The sequence below is a fragment of the Zingiber officinale genome, chromosome 2A (genome assembly GCF_018446385.1).
Source record: "Zingiber officinale cultivar Zhangliang chromosome 2A, Zo_v1.1, whole genome shotgun sequence".
Taxonomy (NCBI): Eukaryota; Viridiplantae; Streptophyta; class Magnoliopsida; order Zingiberales; family Zingiberaceae; genus Zingiber; species Zingiber officinale.
In genome coordinates, this window is record NC_055988.1 from 17,376,684 (window position 1) to 17,399,172 (window position 22,489).

The 22,489-nt window shown below is 37.3% G+C and overlaps 1 protein-coding gene across 1 annotated transcript; it reads right to left on the reverse strand.

Annotated features, from left to right (window-relative positions):
* Positions 1-241: 241 nt before the first annotated feature.
* LOC122040859 (protein NLP1-like) lies at positions 242-22,019 on the reverse strand. Its single transcript, XM_042600315.1, has 4 exons — positions 21,682-22,019; positions 4,620-4,687; positions 3,570-3,712; positions 242-980 (listed from the first exon to the last, which is right to left on the reverse strand). Exons 1-4 carry the CDS (start codon positions 21,839-21,841, stop codon positions 482-484), a joined length of 870 nt encoding a protein of 289 aa, XP_042456249.1. The 5' UTR covers positions 21,842-22,019; the 3' UTR covers positions 242-481.
* Between the last annotated feature and the right edge of the window lie 470 nt (positions 22,020-22,489).

Below are 22,489 nucleotides of genomic sequence, written 5' to 3' on the forward strand. Positions count from 1 at the left end.
CTATGTCGCCATGTTATATATGAAGAAAAGTAAATTTATAAAATTAACTTACAACCAACTATCAAATAATTAGGAAGTAGAAAAAAATTTTCCCCAAAAATATATACAGATCAAAAATTAATCTTTATTACCTTCTAATTAATAGGACATCATATGAGGACTGAAAAGTACGGTACTAGATTTTAAGCATTACGCTAATTAGATACATTTGATATTTAATGGATATGCATGGTGACGAAAATGAGACTTGAAATGAATATATTTATATGATAGGGAGAAGGAAACACCCAGTTATTGTGGAACTTGAAAAAGATCAAGAAAACTTGGTGCTTGGATTTTTCAGAACCAGATGACCAAATATCTGACTTACAAATATTCAAGAATATTAACCATTTAAACAAACTAAACTAATTGCATTTGCCTAGACACTAGTTATACAAAGTGGTGTCATTATCATGGAGATTTTATGACACCAAAGGGCTCAAGAAAAGTTGATGCTCCAACTTTCTGTTAGAGATGACCCAAATACTTGTGTTAGTGTTAACTTCTGCTTCTTAGTAAGTCTGTTTGGTATTCCAATCCCAAGGGATTCCCGTCCATAATCAACAGCTTTTCGTCTCAGAGAGCACAACAAAGCAGAAGGCTTACTTTCAGCATCATTATCCTCTGCACCAGAATCAGGGTCTTCATCATCATTTGATAATTCTTGCATTTCCTGATTCTCATCCTTTTCAACTGCTGTTTCTCCCGGTAGAGAACCATCAGCATCTTCATGCCCGCTAACTCCCCACCATTTGACTGAATGTGATGATAAACCATTGGTCGGAAACCCATATTTGAATTCATCCATGAAGGTGGGGATATGTTTTGATTGGTTCATAGGCAATCCATTTTGTATAAACCTATTTCCTTGTGGTGAAGCATTCACAGTAAGTGAAACTTGCTGCATTTTGGGAGGATCCTGGGCAGGGTATCCTGTCCTGTACTCAGAAGAGACAATTCGATTAGGCAAAACAAGTTAACTGAACCCGTTCAACCAATTAAACTTAGGAACTAGAAGTCAAACCAGTCCAGTTGCATTAATAGATGGTTCGGATACCAAGCACATGGTTCATACTTCTTATACAAGAGATTATTTCATACAAGTAAGCCATAAACAGAGATCAACACATTTTCCAAATGAGAGATGGTGAACACAGAGCGTGAGAGTTTGCACATTTGAGCGATAGCGCCCTCGCCAACCTTGCGCTTCACCAGCATCTCTCATGTATATTCTCAAAACATAAAATATCTCATACATAGAAATATACCTAGTAAGAAATGTATGTTTCATCTGTAAATCAAAGTCCATTGCACCTAGGATACAAGCTGAACTGGATTTTGTGACTAAACGAAAAAAAATAAAAGCAACATGTTAGCTTTTTTACTTGAACATTAAACTAAAAGGCATTTCGTATGTTGCATAAGCCTATGAAGCACTGGATCATGAATACCATATATCCATAGGCTGCACGCATGGCAATTATATGCCCCAGATGGTGCATGTTACAATAATCATTAAGTGGATCAGCTGAACCGAATTCAGGATTGGAACCACCATTGCATATAAGATCTATGATCTACCACTAGCCCATATCAGTTAAGTTCATCATGTGATAGACATTATTTCTAGTTGGCTTAATTGAATTGATTATGTTCATTTATATTCAAATTATGTTGTTCTATGACTAGTTAAATTTGCGAAACTCCTGAATAAGAAAAGCACATGCTTGATTGTCTATAAAGTATTATTTGCATCAAAGCATTTAGGTTAGCAAACCACTTACAAAGCAGGATGAATCACTTTGTTTGAAAATGCTCCCTTGTGCATTTAGGGGAGAATGAATCAGAAAGCTACTTCATTTATTCAAGTTTGGAAGGAAAAAAAATAACAGTACCTAGAAAAGTATAATTTAAAAATTGTCGGTTACTAACATAAACCCAATAGTTGGAGGTAACCATAGAATACAGGAAGAAGAAATGGTTCTTTTAATGAAGAAAAGAATATCAAATTAGTTTAAAACTGCATCTAAGGACAAAGGTAGCTATGTAATCAGCACAAGTGCATATAAATTTCTGAAGGCACTCTGATTTATTAAAAAAAAGATCATTAAACTATTAGTCCACAAGACTACAAGATGAGGGCATTTGCCTAATTAACATCAATTGTATCAGATACCCTGCTACAGTGTATTTCGAAGATACTAACTCATGGTTTAAAGTGTCATGCCGAGTTAATCAAAACGGGTGAAACATCTCGTTCCACTCGACAATCGGCACCGGCACGACCCCGGAACTAGACCCGCAATGGTTGCGACGTGTTGCGTGACTTCGTGGCCGTAGCGGAGAGGTCGCTCGACCCCACAACAGCAACGGAGGGGTCGCATAACCCTTCCGTTGTCGCCGCAGAGGCGTTGTGCGACCCTACGGCCGCTGCAAAGGGGTCGCACGACCACCACGGTTGCACCGGAGGAGTCATGCAATTCTCGTGGCCATGGTTGAGGGGTCGCGCAACCCCGTGGCAGCGCCGAAGTCACACGAGCTCGCGAGTGTTGTCGGATTTCACTTTTTTTTAATTAAACTTAGGTTAATTATTTTAATCAATGCATAGATAATCTAAAGAGGCTTTATTAAACCCTAATAAAATTATCTAATCAATTTTATATTTATTTATTTTAATTTAAAAATTAAAATAAATTTTTTATTTATTTATCTATTTTCATATCTTTTCCTTTTTTTAAGACTATTTTTTATATTGTTTATTTTTTAAAATATTTATGTTAAATATTTTATTTTTTAATTAATATATTTTATATTTAAAAAATACCAAAATTATATTGGCACAACACGATAAAAAAAAAGGATAGCCCGGCACGATACGGTACTGAAACCGTATTGTTCCGGTTCAAGGCCGAAATCTTGGCACAGGTCGAAATTTTAAACCAGCTGCCTTTGTCTATAAATTCCCGAAGTCAGTAAGCTTAACCCATTCCACAACTAGTTTGTATCATTCATAGATCAGTCAGTTCTAGCCTCAGCATCATTATCAGGTCAGTTGAACAATTTGAGCCCAGCCAATTTCCTATACATTCAGCAATTTCTGTTCAGATTTGCACTGAAACAATCTCATGGTTAAAAATGGATAGCTATCGAGGCAGATAATTTGTGAAATTTGACACACAAAAATTTGCCTATTTTCTCCAAGTACTCATCCATAAAGAAATGAGGTTCTGAGAAAATTAAGGGAATGAAAAAGTTGTGAGAAAATTAAGCTTATCATTTTTATGTTTTCTCTAAATACAACACATACAAACTTAAAAAAAAAAATCATGCCTTCCAATTCAAGCACAATATTTAACAACTTGTTTTACATTCATGGCAATACACTTACCTTTTAAAAAGTTCAGATAAATATTTGGTTAACAAGGCTAAAAAGGAAAAAATGCCTGATAAAGCATGCTTGCATTAGATGACAAAATTATGGCTGAACAAGGATTAATCTCAATGAAACAGAAAGGAACTACACTCACGAGGTTGATAAGGAACCACTGGGAGAAGAAATCACTTTGGAAACAAGATTTCTTTGGTTGGTTGTCTTTGATACATCAAGTATCTCAGGCCTCTCCTTAGCAACATCCCTTCTAATATCATCCACGGTCTTCCCAGCAAGGAACTATAAAGAACATTAGATGTCCAAATATTTGTTCAGTTGAAGATAAAGAAGCACAGAAAAGTTATAATGCACAAGTTGCACTTCCCTATTTCTATTGTTCAGGCTTATTGAACAAAAAATAAGTATGGCCAAGAAAGACGATTACTTGTGATGTCAGAAATCACGGAAAACTTTTTATATGATTAATCATAATGACAGTATGCCTAACTCTATCCTAATGAAAAGATCTTGTTTTTTCTCACTTCGTAGCAGCAAATATCTCCATTGTTCGATTGAAGTTGACATAATCAAGTACCCTTGCAAGAAATCACTGAAAACTTTTTATATGGTTAATCATAATGACAATATGCCTAACTCTATCCTAATAAAAAGATCTTGTTTTTTCTCACTTCGTAGCAGCAAATATCTCCATTGTTCGATTGAAGTTGACATAATCAAGTAACCCCTTGCAATCATCTCTATGCATACAAATAATTCTTAATACCAAGGTCCCCTTTCAAAAGATTAAGAAAAAAGAAGAATTTTAAAAGGTATTGTAGAATCAACTAGCAGTAAAAGTGGTTGGACCAAAAAATATATATGATATGTGATGAATTTAAGGAAATATTAACTGCCCTCTGAAACAGTCTTACTCCTACCTAAAAAATAAAATCTCCCCTTGAAATAGGGTTCAAAGCCAAATAGAAAGTTGGAATGTTGGTCAAAGGAGAAAAAGAAATACTTCTTTTTTATCCTTGAGTTAGATAGCATGGCAAAAAGCACATATTTAAAATCTAGATCCAGCATTCTTGAAGCATGCATGGACATACCAAAAAAATATAAAATTTACACAAGGAACAGAAAGATATGCAACAGAAAAAGAAAACAATACAGGATTGGAGATTGAAAACTGATTTCATCAATCTACCTTGCGATAAGGCCACCGTACGATGCCATAGTCACGGCATACCTTCTTCAAGACACTTGTACAAACTCCTATACAACACATAATGCAACCATCAGATATAAATTATGATCATTCTTAATGCCTAATTCTCAAGGAAACTTTTTTTAAAAGAAAATCTTAATTATCAAAATCCCAAAAGTAGAAACTAGGAAGTACCTACTACTGTTGGTACTGCAGTTGCTATCTCTTAATACTAACTTTGCTATCGATTATATCCTGATTTAGTAACCAACATAGATTTCCTGCATCTATTGTTTCCCAATATTTTATAGCACTATAACTCTGAGTGTATTATTCAAAGAGTTGATGTGAAAATTTCTCATTTATGTGCTTAAACATCAATTAATTAATCTCATCCACTTGATTCATATCAAATTCTTTTGCAGCCTCTTTAATTTATAAGTGCTTTAACCTGTTGTTGTCAAGGTGTGTTTAAGCACCAAGGTAGGCAACAAAAACACCAAGGTAGCAGGCACTTTCCTTATAGCGGGATTTGGGAGGAATAGGAACCAACCTGGTTTTTAACTCCAGCCCATCTTTTAAATTTCATTTGTATGGTTCCAGCAATATCTAACTTCACTTACAGAACCCTAGGAACCTAGGGTGAATATGAAATAAATATCAGATTGGGAAACCTATATAAAATCAAATATCATGCTCCCAAGAGTATGCATAACCCAACAAATATGTAACAAACCAATCAGACTACACAATCCTGCAACATGTTTTTACCAAACACTGAACCTCCTTATGAGCGCACAAGAAAAGACTTCTCAGCAATAAAATACTGTATATGTGAAACTAGTGAACTTTTTCACAGCATTAATAATTCTTTTTCCTCTCTATTTTTAGGAAATAAATGTTATCAATAGTAAGTACACACACATACATGTAATTTAATAGTTATTAAATAGAAACTTATAATTTAATTGCTATTATATATAGTTATAGTGAAATAATAGGCGCTAATAAAAAAAAGGATAAGGATAAAGGAAAGATACACTAAATTAAAATGCAACATTCCTCTTGTTTGATTTGGAAAGGGAAGAGATAGGATGAGAAAAAATGAATGAATATCAACTCTTCCACTCTTTAAAGTCATACGGTAAAAATGAAAGGTTGGGGGTAAAGCATATATGTTGGATTTATCTATCCATATCATATTGCAGATACATCAATGATGGAATTATTTCTTACTGAAACAAGGTTCATCCAATAAATATATATAAATGTGGTCTCCTCTTCTTCTTAGTGGCGGTCGTCCATCGTGGTGGATGGTCTCTCTCTAGTGGTTTTGGGTGGATTTGGAGGGTGCAAAGAGGATATCCTACTGCCTATATCGGAGTGTTCTTCTCCGGCATAGGAGTTATCTTCCCACTGGTGTTACAGTCCACCCCCTCTCCTTGTTTCCTCAGTTTTCCTCCTCCCCCCTACTTCTCCTCTATACTGGTGCCTGGAACAAGGTCTCTGATCAGTAAAATTCCCATTGCTTCACACATTGTCGGAGGTTTGCTAGCGTTTTCAAATTCTGTGAAAATTCAAGCCGGCAGGTTCCATAGAAGGAATTTCTTGGAGCAATTATTCAGCATTAATGGACATTAATTCCAAAGATATTGGCTTTAATTAGCATGGTACTTAATTGGGAGTCTTTGGTGGCATTTCTAATTTGGTTTTGGCGGAGACCACGTATTTTGCTTGGACGGGGCTTCCAAATTATTGGTTACACATTACTCTTTCATTCGATTTGGATTGACTTTGGTTTTGCTTTTCTTACTTTGAATCTCCACGTGGAAACATCAAGATAGGAAAGAAGAAAAAAGGCCTTAAATATTCTCCTTTGAGTCTCACCAAGGGCCCACGTGCTTTGTCATTTGAAGAATCTAGATTTGCCAATGCAGAGGCTGCAACACACCTGACAAAAAAATGGATTCAATGATGGTTGCAATGGGGACACGCCAAATCATGCTAAGGTAGCGGACCAAGCCTCCAACGTGGTTAGACACAAGCACGTTGACTTGGAACACCAAGATGAGGTGGACAATGCAGCTGATGTGGCTAACTTGCCACATGGGTCAACTGAACCTCCCCCTCAAGATCAGGCACAAGTTGAAGCAAATGAGCCACCGGTGGTGGAGGAGGAGGTTCTGGTGAGAAATTAGCCAACTCTGACTGTGGACAACTGTCGGGCTGAAGCTAATGAAACAACAGCTACTGGTGGGCAGGGGAATCGTCCACCACAAAAAAAGTCTTAGGCAACTCTTTTCAAAGACAACAGGAAGACAAAGCTTGCTTTGTCACTAGATCAATATGAAGCTAAAGGAGAAAGAATATCTTTTGACTATGATGACATTGATGGCATGGAGGACGCGATGAGTTTCAATCTAGTTGATTGCTTCATGGGACGACATCCAGCCATAGATGGGGTCAGAATTATAAGTGCTCGTTGGAGGATTCCTCACAAATTTTTCTTGCATAAAAGTGGTTGGGAGGGTATACCGTTTTGACACAGAGGAAGAACGGAAAAAATCTTACAAGGACCCTACTTTGTCTTCGGAATTCTAATCTTTTTGAAGATCATGCCAAGATGTTTTCTTTACAATGAAGATGGAAGACTTGTCCCTGCTTGGATCCAAATTCATGGCCTACCACCAAATTGTTGGACTCAAAAAGTATTAAGCATGATTAGATCAGAAGTAGGAAAGCCGCTGTACACCGACAATCTAACACAAACAAGAGAACGCTTGGAGTATGCGCGACTCTTGGTGGAGATTCCAGCCTTTGGGGAAAGAGTTCATGAGGTGCCTATTACTTTGCCCATTGGAGTACAAGTAGATATACGTGTTATCTATGAAATGGTGCCAGATTTTTGACAAATCTGTAAGAAGGTTGGCCACCAATCGAAAACTTGCCGAGGAGGTGTTGGTCAATCTGAACAGCAACACAACCGGCTGGCACAGAATATACAAAATGATAGGAATGGCCAAGGCCTTGGAAGACAAAGATCACAATCAGTAAGGGGTCGACGAAGGATGAGGGCTAGGGACCGTACTCGGCAACAGTGGAGACAAACACATCAACGACCAAATGCTGGAATTCTGATAGTGCATAATGAATTGGCAATAGTGGAACTTCAGCCCAATTTATGTGGTTATTGAACCACCCATCAACCACAACGTTGTAGTTCAAAGAGCTATTGACCAAGTTAGAGTCCAAGGTGTTCTTGACCAACACGTCCAAGGAGTTGTTGACCACAACGTTGAAGTCTAAGATGTTGGAGTCCAAGTAACTGTTGACCATGTTGGAGTCCAAGTTGTTGACCACGTTGGCATCCAAGGGGTTGTTGAGATACAACCTATACCCACACGGGTTAGAGAGGAGGCAACACAGACTACAGAGGAGCAACCACCGCATGCTGCCCATTCTGCACGTTCCAACTTGGGAAGTTCGTCTTCTTCGTCCTCTTCGGTTGAACAAAGCACCATAGCAGCAAGCGAGACAATCAAAAACACATCTGAGGCGTCAACATCATCCTTACCATCAACCCCATCTCCGAGTGCAAGTGGGACTGCAGGTGGTGACACAATGATACCAAAGAGTGAGCGACAACTTAGGGAGAGAGCAGTCGGCCGAGGTGGTCAATAAAGGTAGCCACTTGTAACATTAGGGGTTTTAACAAGTCCCTAAAGCATGGAGGAGTGCAGCACCTCCTTCAACACAAAGATATTCACGTTATTGCACTATTGGAGACAAAGCTTAATGAGAACTCTTTAGAGCCAATTTTAGGGAGAAGATTTTCAGGTATGGGACATGCACACAACTTTAGTTTTTTTAACCATGGTCGTATACTGCTTCTTTGGGACTTGCAGAGGGTGGATATGAATGTTATTATGACTACTGATCAGTACATACATTGTTATGTTCGATGTCGCATCTCCAATAAAGGTTTCTTAGTGACTTTTGTCTATGGGTTGCATTCAATAATCTCACAAAAACCTTTATGGGAAGCACTCACTGATCTAGGAGGTACCATTTCCGATGCATGGATGATTATGGGAGACTTCAACTCTTATTTATCTATTCATGAAAAGCAAGGGGTATCTCCAGTTACAAATCATGAAATGTGAGACTTACAGATTTTTGCACAAGCTTGTGATTTGGTGGATCTCCAGTCCATTAGATGTCGCTTTACATGGTAACGTTTCTTGCAAGCTAGATAGAGCTTTGGTTAACTCCTTTTGGTTGATAGCAGATTTTGATGTGTATGCGGAGTTTATAGCACCGGGATGTCTCTCGAATTACTCATGTACCATTATGCACACATTAGCCAAGGATCGGCCACCAAATAGAGCCTTTAAATTCATTAATATATGGTCATTGTATGAAGATTTTGAGAAGGTTGTGAAGGACTCATGGGCAACCCCGGCAATGGGAAACGCCCAATATGTTCTCAAGACAAATATGTTCCGTTTGAAAGGATGCTTGAGAAAGCTAAACAAGAAAAAATTTGAGCACATTTTGAAGAAGGTAAGAAGGGCAAAGTAAGAGTTGGAGGAGCTGCAAAGAGGCATTCTAGATGGTGGTCCAACTTTTATGGAGTACAATCACACAAGGAAGTAAGCCAACCTACTAGTCGACGCGGAAAGGCAATTTTATCATATAAAGGGCAAAGAATGTCTACTTAAAGAGTGTGGACAAATATACAAAAAAATTTCATAATGTGATGAAAAGGAATAACAAGAGAAATGCAATCATTACACTCAAGAAACAGAATGGGGAACAAACCACAAGTATAGATGAAGTTGTAGAGGAATTTGTTGACTACTTTCATGTCTTACTCAGTTAAAAGGAGGCGTGCAAAATTCAGGACAACAATTTGCTCATGGGAAGGAAGCTAACCATGGGGCAATCTGAAAATTTATGCAAGTCGGTTGAACTTGAAGAAATAAAGGTTGCGTTATATGATATTGGGTAGAAAAGCCCCGAGCCCGGACGGCTACGGTTCGAAATTCTTTACTTCATCTTGGGATATTGTTGATAATGATCTTATTGCAGCTGTCTAGGAATTTTTTTAAAATGGTTGTCTACTAAAGCAATGGAATCACTCTTTGATCTCACTCGTGCCAAAAGTTGACCATACTGTGGGGATTTCAAATTATAGGGCAATTTCTTGCCAATGTATTCTACAAAGTCATTTCGAAGATACTTGCAGGGCGGTTATTGGAGGTCTTGGATTTCTTATTGGATCCAGCTCAAGTAGCATTCATCAAGGGGCGTTCTATAGGTGATAACATATATTTGATCCAAGAATTACTCTGAAAGTATGAACGCAAAAGGGCTTCTCCTAGATGCATGATCAAAGTGGACTTAAAAAAAGCTTTGATGTGGTGCATTGGGATTTCCTTATGTCGACACTCATTGGTTTTGGTTTTTCCCAATGATATTGCAATTGGATAAAGGGATGTGTCACTGCGGTATCTTATTCAATTTCTTTAAATGGTAGCATATATGGTTTCTTTAGTGGTAAAAGAGGACTTAGGCAAGGGGATCCCCTCTCTCCCTTGTTGTTCGGCCTATGTATTGAAGTGTTATCGAGGAAGCTCAAGATCACCGCAACATTGCCATCTTTTCATTATCACCCAATGTGCAAGGAGGTGGGCATTACACATCTTGTTTATGTGGATAATTTAATGTTGTTTTGTCGAGCGGATATATCATCTACACAACACATAGTGGAATGTTTATACCACTTTGGAGGGATTTCGGGACTATGGGCAAACCCTCAAAAGACACAAGTTTATATGGTCGGAGTGGATGCAAGTTTAAAGAGAACTTGTTGATCTCATGGGGTTCCAAGAAGGTGCATTTCCTTTCCGATACTTGGGTATCGCATTGGCGGCGTAAAAGCTAAGGATTGTAATTATGGGTCTCTCCTAGATGCTATCACAAGAAGGATAAATACTTGGCCTAAGCATACTTATCATACGCCAGACGTTTGGAATTAGTAGGTATGGTTCTTCAAGGTATGACATGTTTTTGGCTCTCAATGCTTCCAATTCCTAATGGAGTACTTGACAAGATCAAAGCAATTTGTCATATGTTTATTTGGTCTTCAAAGCACCCACCTATATCTTGGTCCAAAATTTGTTTATCAAAACAAGATGGGGGTAATGGATTTAGGGACCTTCTTGCATTGAATGAGGCTTTGTTAAGTAACAAACTATATGATGTCAATGCCAAAATGGATTCCTTATAGGTCAAGTGGGTGCATCAATACTATATCAAATGGGCTGATTTTTAGGCATGAAAAATCAAGGCTTCAGACTCGCCCTTGATCAAGAGACTTATAGAAATCCGGAACAAGATCTTAAGAGCCTCAAATGGAATTGGTGCAAACATGACACTGATGGATTGGTTTGTTGGTGAAGGAAAAGGAGTTGCAAAAGGTTATCAATTCTTCATACCAAGGGATCCGGAGGTGACTTGGAATTCTATAGTATAAAGGCCGGAGATCATGCGAAAGCATCGATTCATCTTTATGGATGCTAGCAAATGGTAAACTAAAAACCAATGATAGAATGGAATATGAATCAAACAAAGAATGTATATTGTGCCGGCATCAAGAAGAATCAAATCACCACTTGTTCTTTGAATGCTCTATGGCTTGTGGTTTGTGAAGCAAAGTGAAGCAATGGTTGGACATTAATTTGATTTTCCACTCCTTTGATGAATTATAATAAGTCCTTGGGCGGAACTACAAAGATGGTAGCCGGAAAACAAAGGCTCGATACCTAGGCATCTTAAGCATGTTCTATTTCATATGGGAAGCTAGCAATAAAAGTCAATATCAAGGGGTTGCTCCAGATGTTGATTGGATTTTCCGCAAAATTCATATTCATGTTCATCGTTTTGTAGATCTTAAGCCAACATAATGCTTCTTATTTGACTTTGCACTTTGCATGGTTTTGGTTGGTGATAGCTATATCATGAGGTGAAAATGGCTGATTTGAGTTTGTGATTGTTGTTCATGTTTTGTAACTGTCAACATGTTCTGTTTGTGTCTGTGAATGAGCTCTCGGTGTTGTTGATTCAAAGCTACTCGAATTGTCCGTGTTATTGCCTAAGGAAGACACTTGTCGTTTGCATTGTTGATTGGCTCTGGATTTCATCGTGTTATGGTTGTCCGTGTAAGCTTCACAGTGTTTGGTTTGTGTAATTAAGATGCATTGTTGTAGCTTTTGGTGTGCATGCAAAGGTTAATATGGACTTATGTCCGTGTAATGACACTTCTGGAGTAGATTGACTATATTGTTGCATGCAAGATAGATGGTGTGGACATCTCAATGGGTGACATGTGCCATGATGTTTGATTATAGGCAAGTTTTGAGTGTTGAGTGTGCATTATCGAGTTTATCTCGCTGTAGAGGCTTTAACTCCTTGACATTTTGTATGCCTGATATGTTGTTTGAGAGTTTTTACCTCTCAAACTGACTTTATATGCATGTATCTTTTTCAAAAAAAAATAATAAAAAATAAAAAATATATATATATGTTGGATATACCGATCCATATGCAGATACATCCATGAAAGAATTATTTCTTATTGGACAAGGTTAATCCACGAGATATATATATATATATATATGAACTGATAGGGAATAGAAAACAAACCTAGATAGAAGCATGCAATTTACTTTTTCAATATACAAAAAAAAAATCTAACAAATTAAACAAAGTCCAAACAAACAAAAGCAATAGTAAAAGCAAATTCCATTGGATGCCTCTTATAAGGATTTACTAAATTCATCGATTTGTTCCAAAGAATCAATACAGTTAATTATCAATGGAATCCCTTGTTGGCTCTCTATGAAATATTAGTTTGGAGGACTTCTATGTTATATTTGAGAGGCGTCTTAATGCAATCGCTTTAGATATTGTATTATTTATTGGATAAATAAATTCACTATTTGAGTGTACATTTACTATGTATATGATATTGATCTTAAACTCAATTAATGAAGTCCACAATATAATGCATAGCACAAGAGAAATTGTGATTAGACCACAATGAGTATCTCCATATGTGTAATTATGTACGTATTGAAATCATGATTTAAAGTGTCGTGCCAAGACTGTCGAAACGGGCGAAACATCTCATTCCGCTCGGTGACCGGCACCGGCACGACCCCAACACCTGACCCACGACAGTTGCGACGTGTCGTGTGACCCCATGCCCGACACCATACCCACGACAGTTGCGACGTGTTGCGCAACCTCGTGGTCGCAGCGAAGGGGTTGGTCGACCTCGCAACAACAGCAGAGGGGTCGCATAACCCTTTCCCTACCGCCACGAAGACGTGCGACCCTGTGACTGCTGTAGAGGGGTCGCACGACCACCGCGGTCGCCTCAGAGGAGTCACGCGAACCCCGTGGCCATGGTTGAGGGGTCGCGTAACCTTACAGCATCGCCAAAGTAGCGCGAGCTTGTGAGTGGTGTTGGATTTCGAATTTTTTTAATTAAACTTAGGTTAATTATTTTAATCAATTCCTAATTATAATGGAGATAATCTAAATAGGTTTTATTAAACCCTCATAAAATTTTTATTTATTTATTATCTATTTTTATATCTTTTCCTTTTTTAAAGATCATTTTCTATATTGTTTATTTTTAAATATTTATGTTAAATATTTTATTTTTTAATTAATATATTTTATATTTAAAAAACACCGAAACTATATTAACACGACACGATACGATGCCGAAACTGTATCGTTCCGATCCAACACCGAAACCTCAGCACGGGTCGAAATTTTAAACCTTGATTGAAATATTCCCTAATTGATGAATTGATGAGATTGGACATCATCAATTCTGTGAGACTAGCATAACATCCTTGGTTTATCCAAACAATTGGTCCTGCTGAAAATATTGTGATGTTGAGAGTTAACATATGGATGCTGGTTAAGGATGTGACCTGCTATGACTTCATGTGGTTTTATATATGTCTATAAAGATCTCATTGCAGCTCAAGTGCAAGTTTCCTTCGACTTGAGGTATTCAAATCATCTTGGTTATGGAGACTTATAGTTTGGCATCTTAAGTAGGCATCTCCTTGGAGATGTGACCTTGGGATGATTGGGTATAAGTCAAAATATCCAAAGGTAATTGAATAGCCCACGGAGGATTCACCACTCCTTTAATAATGAGGCGTATACCATATGAGCTCTTTGTCAGGATTCTTACTTGTAAAGTTTTTGCCAAAGCAATACACATCAAGAGGATGGTTTTCTTGGATACGTGTTTGAATTATTTGAATTAATAACAAGAAACTACTACTTGGGCTAGGTGTGACGTAGTTAGTCTAGTGGGGACTGATACATAGACCATATCCTGAACAAAGTGGGTATAAGATGAGTGAAAGGAATATGCGCACTAATTATTATAGTCACTGAAGGGTTCAAAATTATTGAATTGTTCAGGAATGAACTGTGATTTTCCGGTTAATTGGGATCATAATATACTAATAGGTGTCACTCATGATCAATCCATAATTAATGGATGATTTTGGATGGCCAACATAAATCAAGAATCTATTGGGTCACACGCACTACGAGTATATTTGAAAGACTTAAAACAAGTTTGAGAATTAGATTCTCAAATTGAGATAGACAAAATTTGGTAAGACCAAACAAGGGGCAAATATGAAAGATATTTATTGGTTCAACACCTCTAGTAGACATGGTTAAATCCCTTTTCGTTTAGTTATGAATCAAAGTTGGTTTAGTTTAAAACCAACTTTAATTAATCAATTGTTGATAAGAGAAGAACAACCTAATGGGATTAGGTTTTTCTCTCCTCTCTCCTCCTCTCCTTGTCGCCGCTGACCACAAGAAACACTGCCAACTCTTGTGGCACCGGAAGTCCAAGCCGCCAGCAGCCAGCCCCGCTGTGCCTCCCCTTCCAGCTGGCCATCCCACTGCCGTCTTAATTGCTGGACAGCACCTTGCTGTCTTCCAAACAGTGCTGGACAGCAAGCAATTCTAGACGGACAGCAACATGATCTTGCTGTCCTCTTGCTGCCAGTTGCATCCACCTTGCCGCTGGCCATTCCAGCCGCCGGCAGCAGCCCCAAATCCAGCCGGACAACAACTTTGTTGAAGTCGCTATCCCGCCGGAACAGCAAGGAGAAAGAGCTGCTTCCCTTGTCCTCTTTGTCCCCCTTTTGTGCCGTCGGGTTGCTTATGATGTCGGGCACAAATAAGGCTGTGGGTCTCTCTTGGATCGTGTCGTTGTTCTTCCTTTGGCTAGTACCGAAGAGGAGACGAAAACTTGTGGCTTAACAAAGCGGTCTAGAAGGTATCTTGGCATGGATACCGATAGAGGCTAGCTAAACGCTCTCTACAAAGTTTGATTACAAACTCGCATGTATAATTTCATTATGAAATTTAATTCTACAATTATGTCTACACATGTGTTATATCCTATATGTATGTGATGTCCGTGTTGTAATAATTTAGGAAATGATTATGCTTCCGTTGTTTGTTTATGAAATAAATTTTAAAAACGTGCAATAAGACACCCAATAATGGTATCAAAGTTTCGACATAGATGCTCAGGTTGTCATAAATGCTATTTATGGAAATTTAGGAAATTCCATATATAGAAATTGTTTCCTAATCCAATGTAAAATTTCTAATTTTGGAAATTATTTCCTAATTTGTTAGGAAATCCAATTTTGGAGATTGATTCCTAATTTGTTAGGAAATTCCAATCTTGAAAATTTATTTCTAAATTTATTAGGAAATCCAATCTTAAAATTTTATTTCTTAATTTGTTAGGAAATCTAATTTTGAAATTTTTTTTCCTAATTTAATTAGGCACTTCCTAGTTTGGAAATTGTTTCCTAATAAAATATTAAATTAGAATTGGAAATTGTTTCCTAATCTAATTAAGGAATTTTGATTTATGGAAATCAAATTCTTTATTATATTTAATTTCCTAATTAATTTATGACAACTATGTCATGATTGATATCATATGATGACATGATTATGTTATGTTATACCATGTAAATAGCTTACATACTTTTGTAACTTACAAATTTTGTATACCTCTTTGCATGTAATTGGTGATAACTAAATTAAAACTTACAGATTTTTGTAAATAGTTTACAGATTTTTGTATAAAGCCTTTATAAAAAGTTTAAAACTAACACCTTTTATTAATATGGTAAGAACCAGAGTTTAATTTTATGTTTCGATTGTTGGACTCTCTCCAAACCTAACTTGAAATTAGATAGGTTAGATTAATGTGTTAACTTTAACTTGAATCATTGATACGTTGGACTCTCTAGGTTAATGTGAATAGGGGTGATATTGGATAATATGCATATGATATATATATGTTAATGAGTTAACAACCCGATATTTATTGATAACATAATGTGATAGTTATATATATGTGATATATAATTGGTATATGAGATACCTACTACTAGAAATAAGAATAACTTGTTAGACTCTCTCCAAAGGTTGTTCTTATCTATAGTGGACATCACTTGGAGAAAACCTACCATCTCCCGAATTCAAATTAAGGGCTCTTGAACTTGATAAGCAAGTGGGCATCTTTTATGTATGTAAATTGTTTGCATTACATAATTAATTCATCTCTCTTATATGCTCAATTTTGTATTTCTAATTTAATATAATCATAATGTTTTCTTTGAATTTGCGCTCAATTTTGGAAATAAACTAGCTAACCAAGCCGAACTTCTTGGATTGGCTTCAAAATCTGAGAATTATTCTTAGGGACAAAAAAGAAGAATCCGCTCCAAAGGGCTCATGTTACCATTGTGGTAAAGTGGGACATGGAGAAAAAACTGCTAGATTTATCTTAAGTCCATAAAGAAGAGAAAGACATCTAATGTCCCATTTCCTTCGGGTATCTTTATTATTGAATTTCATACTATTTCTTCAAACACTTAGGTATTAGATATCGGGTGTGCCTCACATATATATGTAATGATAGAAGTGGGCTAAAGAATAGTAGATGACTAGTCAAGAGAGATTCAAATTTGCAAGTTGGCAATGAAGCAAAAGTTACAGCCATAACCATAGGAACTTATTTGTTGAAACTCCCTAGTGGACTAGTTTTGGAATTGGATAATTGTTATTATATTCCTTCGTTAATAAAGAACATTGTTTCTATTTCTTGTTTAGATAGAAAAAATTTCCATTTAACTTTTAGTAATAATTGTTGTTACATAACTTTAAATGGTGTTCTTTACGCGATCGGAACGTTATGCAATAGTATCTACGCGCTAGATATATCCAATGACATATTCAATATCGAAACAAGCAGTAAACGTGCTAAACGAGACGATCAGTTAACTTCCTACATGTGGCATTGTCGCCTTGGGCATATAAGAAGAAACACATGTCCAAATTACACAAGTGTTGAATTATGGAATCATTTAAATTAGATTCATTTGATACATACGCTTTATGCTTACAAGGCAAGATGAACCTTTTAAGGGAAAAGGTGAACGAAAGAATTATGTATTGGCCCTCATACATACCAATGTACGTGGACCTATACCAACTCATGCATGGGGAGGTTATAGCTACTTCATTACCTTCATCGATGATCACTCACGATTTGGATATATATATCTCTTGAGACACAAATCTAAAGCCTTTGAAAAGTTCAAATAATACAAACATGAAGTAGAGAAACAACTAGGCAAAAGTATTACAATAGTTCGATCGAATCGAGGTGGCGAATTGTTGGGTTCAATCAAAGTCTCACATTGGAAAGATTTGGTAAAGATCATCGGTTTAAAAGGATGTAGGATATCTTCATTGGCATGAGACTTTTTGGGGAGAGCCCAAGAGCAAAGCCATGAGAGCCTAGGCCCAAAGTGGACAATATCATGCATTGTGGAGATAGATTTGGTAAAAATCATCGGTTTAAAAGGATATAGGATATCTTCATTGGCATGAGACCTTTTGGAGAGAGCCTAAGAGCAAACCCATGAGAGCCTAGGCCCAAAGTAGACAATATCATGCATTGTGGAGATATGTGAACATCCTTTGGCCACAACAATTGGTATCAGAGTCATGATCCAGACCAGATACCATGTGGGGTGGCCTTGAACGAAATTGAGGGTGGGTCCGGGATAGGTCAGGTTGACCGGATGCTTGTGAGAAGACCCTGAAGCAGGTCAGGGTGACCGGATACTTGCAGAGAGACAAATAGGTCAAGGTGACTGGATGCTCACACGGAGGCCCGAAGCAGGTCATGAGTGACCGAATGCTCATGGGGAGGCCCGAAGCAGGTCATGAGTGGTCAGATGCTCGTGGGGAGACCCGAAGCAGGTTAGGGTGACCGGATGCTTGCAGGGAGGCGCGAAGCAGGTCAAGAGTGACCGGATGCGGATGCTTGCGGGGAAGCCCAAAGCATGTCAGGGTGACTGGATGCGGATGCTCGCAAGAAGGCCCAGAACAGGTCAGAGTGGCTAAATGCGAATGCTTACGGGGAGGCCCAGAGCAGGTCAGGGTGACCGGATGCTCGTGGGGAGGCCCGGACCATGAGAGTAATTACAGTCCTTCGTTTGAGGGGAGGATTATTGGGTTCAATCAAAGTCTCACATTGGAAAGATCATCGGTTTAAAAGGATGTATGATATCTCCAATGGCATGAGGCCTTTTGGGGAGAGCCCAAGAGCAAAGTCATGAGGGTCTAGGCCCAAAGTGGACAATATCATGTCATTGTGGAGATATGTGGACATCCTTTGGGCACAACACGAATACTTGAGAGTTTCAGAATTATCTCAGGGACAATAGCATATTGTCTCAATGGACTCCATCATACACACAACATAATGGTATGTCTGAGAGGCGAAACCGAACATTGTTGGAAATGGTTAGGTCTAGGGATGTAAACAAGCTGAGCCGAGCTGAGCTTTGGGGTGTTCAAGCTTGTTTGATAAGGTAACCAAGCCGAGCCGAGCCGAGCTTAAAATGAACCAAGCTTTTGAAATGAGTGTTCAAGCTTGGCTTGGTTTATTTTTTATGAGCTTGAGCTTGTTTGAAGCTTGGCTTGAGCTTGGTTCATTTAGATGTTATCAAGCTCTCAATTCAAACTTGTCTTGAGCTTGGTTCAAGCTTGTCTTGAGCTTGGTTCAAGCTTGGCTTGAGCTTAGTTCATTTAGATGTTATCAAGCTCTCAATTCAAGTTTGTTTAATTGTTTGAAACTTTTAGTTGTTTGATTGGTTATTGAGCTTGATAATTTAAATTTATTTGTTTATTTTATTTTATTTTATTATTTATTTAGCATATTGAAAAGAGTTTTATTAATGAATATGGTTCATGAACATTGTTCATGAACGTTGTTCACGAACATTGTTCACGAACGTTAACGAGCTGAACACATATGTGTTTAAGCTTGTTTGTTTAGCTTAACGAGTTGTTCAAGCTTGTTTGTTTAGTTAATCTTATGTATATTGAACGAACATAAACAAGCTCTTACCAAGCCGAACACCAAGCTTGTTCACGAACGCTTGGTTCATTTACAGCCCTAGTTAGGTCGATGATAAATCATGCAAGTCTTCCCAAATCATGTTGGGCTTACATACTCAAGGTAGCTATTTACTTGCTAAAATGAGTCTCGACTAAGACAGTCTTACTACTCCATATAAGATATTGAATGGTAAGAAACCTCATATGTCTTATTTGAAGGTATGGGGTTGTCCTGTTTATGTGAAGAGGACTATATCAGATAAGTTAGATGCTAAGTCTGATAAATGTCTATTTATTGGTGACCCTAAAGAAACTAGAGGTTACCAATTCTATCATCCCTTGGAACAAAAGAAAAAGATGTTTATTTCAAGGCATGATGTATTCCTGGAAAAAGAGTTTCTCTTATTGGAAAACAATAGAAGTGAGGTTGAACTAAGGGTAGTTCAAGAGATTCCAATAAACACAAAAGAGATGTCTAATCAAGAACCACAGTTGATTACTCATAGGGATCTGAACTTGTTGATACACCACCTCTTCGTAGATCTAGTAGGACACGTCTAATTCCTGAGATATTAATTTCTCATAAGTGAATCGAGAGACGTATTACTCATTGAGGATAAGGAGCCTACTAATTATGAAAAAATTCTAAATAGTTCCGAAAGGGACTTATTGTTAGAAGCCATGAAATCAGAAATGAATTTCATATATGAAAACTAAGTTTGAAACTTGGTAGACCCACCCGAAGGTATAACGCCTATAGGGTGCAAATGAGATTTCAAGAAAAAAACCGACATACATGGTAATTTGATTACCTATAAAGCAAGATTAGTAGCAAAAGACTATCGTCAAAAATATGGTATTGACTATGACGACAGTTTCTCACTAGTCGTCATGTTTAATCCACTCAGATGTTGTTGGTCATAGCAGTTCATCATGATTATGAGATATAGCAAATAGATGTAAAAATAATTTTCCTTAACGGAAATATATTCGAGGATGTGTGTATGATACAACTCAAAAGTTTCACATCTGTTGGCAAAACCAAACAGTCCATTTATGGACTGAAGCAAGCATCTAAGAGTTGGAACATCCATTTTGACGAGGTTATCAAAGAGTTTTATTTCTCACAAAATCCAGATAAACCTGTGTGTACATGAAGGTTAGTGGGAGTGCGATCATTTTTCTAGTATTATACGTTGATGACATATTACTTATAGGAAACGATGTGCCTCTTCTATAGCCACTTAAATCTTGTTGTCCAAAACATTCTCCATGAAAGACATAGGAGAAGCAACCTATATTTGAGATTAAGATCTATAGAGATAGATCGAGAAAGTTGTTTGGTCTTTCACAGCCTACATACATAGATAAAGTACTAAAACATTTTAACATACAGGAATCTAAGAAAGGTTTTCTTCCCATGAGGCATGGGATTCATCTTTTGAAGTATGTGTCCAAGCACACATAAGCTGACATTGACATTGTTCATAAAAATTTAGCAAGGACTCCGCCAGACGCATGCCCTCGGAAAAAAAACTCCTCTCACCCCCTAGCCACTCGGGTATTCCATTTGGACAAAAGAAAAAACCAAGTTCAATAGCTTTCAATCGAGCTAAATCTATTGAAATACTAGAACGTAGAATAAAAAAAATGTACAAATACCTGCATTTTTGTATTTGTATACATAAGTTTGTACAAATGATTATTAGTTATGATTTTTTTGTGTATATAAGAAGCTGTGTCTCCGTTTTATGATTTGTTCTGCAGAGAAAGGTCTAATTCTTCCAATTTGTTTTCTTTTATAGATGCAAGTTACCATAACATAATAAATAGATTGGTTATTCAATATTTGGAGAAAACGAGGAGAGAGACTATCAATCACAAACACATAAAAAAAGATATAAAAAATCATGTTAACACAAGTATCTCTGGATCTTGTAGTACCTACAATTTTACCACTATTTGTCTTATTCCATGATAGAGTTTGGGTTATTAATTTTGTTTTTTTCCTAGTGTAAATGCTTCTTAGCTGTTGATTCTTGCATCTCACGCAGGAACTTTCATGTCAAAAACAAACAAGTCGTATATAATTGGATTAGTATGGATAGAGAAGAACTCTTTGTCACAAATTTCTAATTGTCCAATCTGAATGTTAGGCTCTCATGTACCTCCACAACGCAACTATCTAATCTAATATCATACTGTAACTCTCTATCTCTTCATGATCAAGCTTTTCATGCATGATCATTGGATGAACATCACTGGCCGATTCAAATCTCTGTACGTAGACATGGTTTAAGGACACCACCTAAGTGGTCAAAGACCCAAATTAAAACGATAGGAGTTAACTGCCAGATAAAAAAGTAAACTCCTTTCGGATCACAATGAACAAAAACCAAAGTGGGAGGACGACAAGCGCGATCCCCAATTCGAATGCTCAAAGCTACACAGCGAACAATTAAGAAACAAAAGCGGGGACTCACAGGAGGTTTTCTTGTGGCATTACCTAAGATAGGAGCGGCCTCGGCGATGGGAAGCGAGAAAAGCTTGGAGATCTCGTCGAAGATCAGCGTTGCGCTCTTTGTCTGCGGCTTCTTCGGAGGCAGTATCTGGTGCTGCCGCTGAGATTGAGCGGAAGAAGCATCCAACGGGGGCGCGGAGGTCATTTAGAGTCCAACCACGAGGAAGATGATCCAAACGCAAAATCAAAATCAAAATCAAATCTACGATGGGAAGGTGTGAAGCGGAAGCAAGAACAGGTCTCGATCAGGATCGACTGTGGATTCGAGCGAGGATTTGTAGGTAACAGACGGGTTCGGTTCCTCTTTTTCTCTCGTCGACAGATTTCAGCCTAGGGTTCGCCTGACAGTATATATTAATTAATATTATAAAAGAAACAGACAAATAAATAAGGAAAATTATTAAAATATTTTTTATTAAAGAAAAAAAAATCAAAATAACTCTCTATTTTATATTATTGTAACAATTAATGTGATAAAATAAATCAATGTAAATGATAAAAATAAAATAGATAGAATATTTTTATATAAATTTTTTTTTAACTTAATCACTACTATTTGAACGTGGAATGAAAAATGATAAAAATCAAATGATGACCATGTTCGTTACATGATATCCTATTTTTAATTAAAATTAAATGAGCACCTAATTTAAAATAATTTATTCAAAATGCATTTACATTATGTGATCATTTGACCGTATAGTGTTAGTGCAATAATCGTCTTCAAGTCTTAAAAATTTGTCCGTGATTTACCTCCTCCGTGTTGACCTTGGGACGGATTGGCGGGGGCACT

What these genes read in the sequence shown, in the direction of transcription:
- LOC122040859 (XM_042600315.1), bottom strand. Translation starts at nt 21,841, where the DNA reads ATGACCTCCGCGCCCCCGTTGGATGCTTCTTCCGCTCAATCTCAGCGG. An exon ending in CGAGGCCGCTCCTATCTTAG is followed by an intron (nt 4,688 to 21,681) that starts GTAATGCCACAA and finishes TGTGTTGTATAG; the next exon opens with GAGTTTGTACAAGTGTCTTG. An exon ending in TACGGTGGCCTTATCGCAAG is followed by an intron (nt 3,713 to 4,619) that starts GTAGATTGATGA and finishes TGTTCTTTATAG; the next exon opens with TTCCTTGCTGGGAAGACCGT.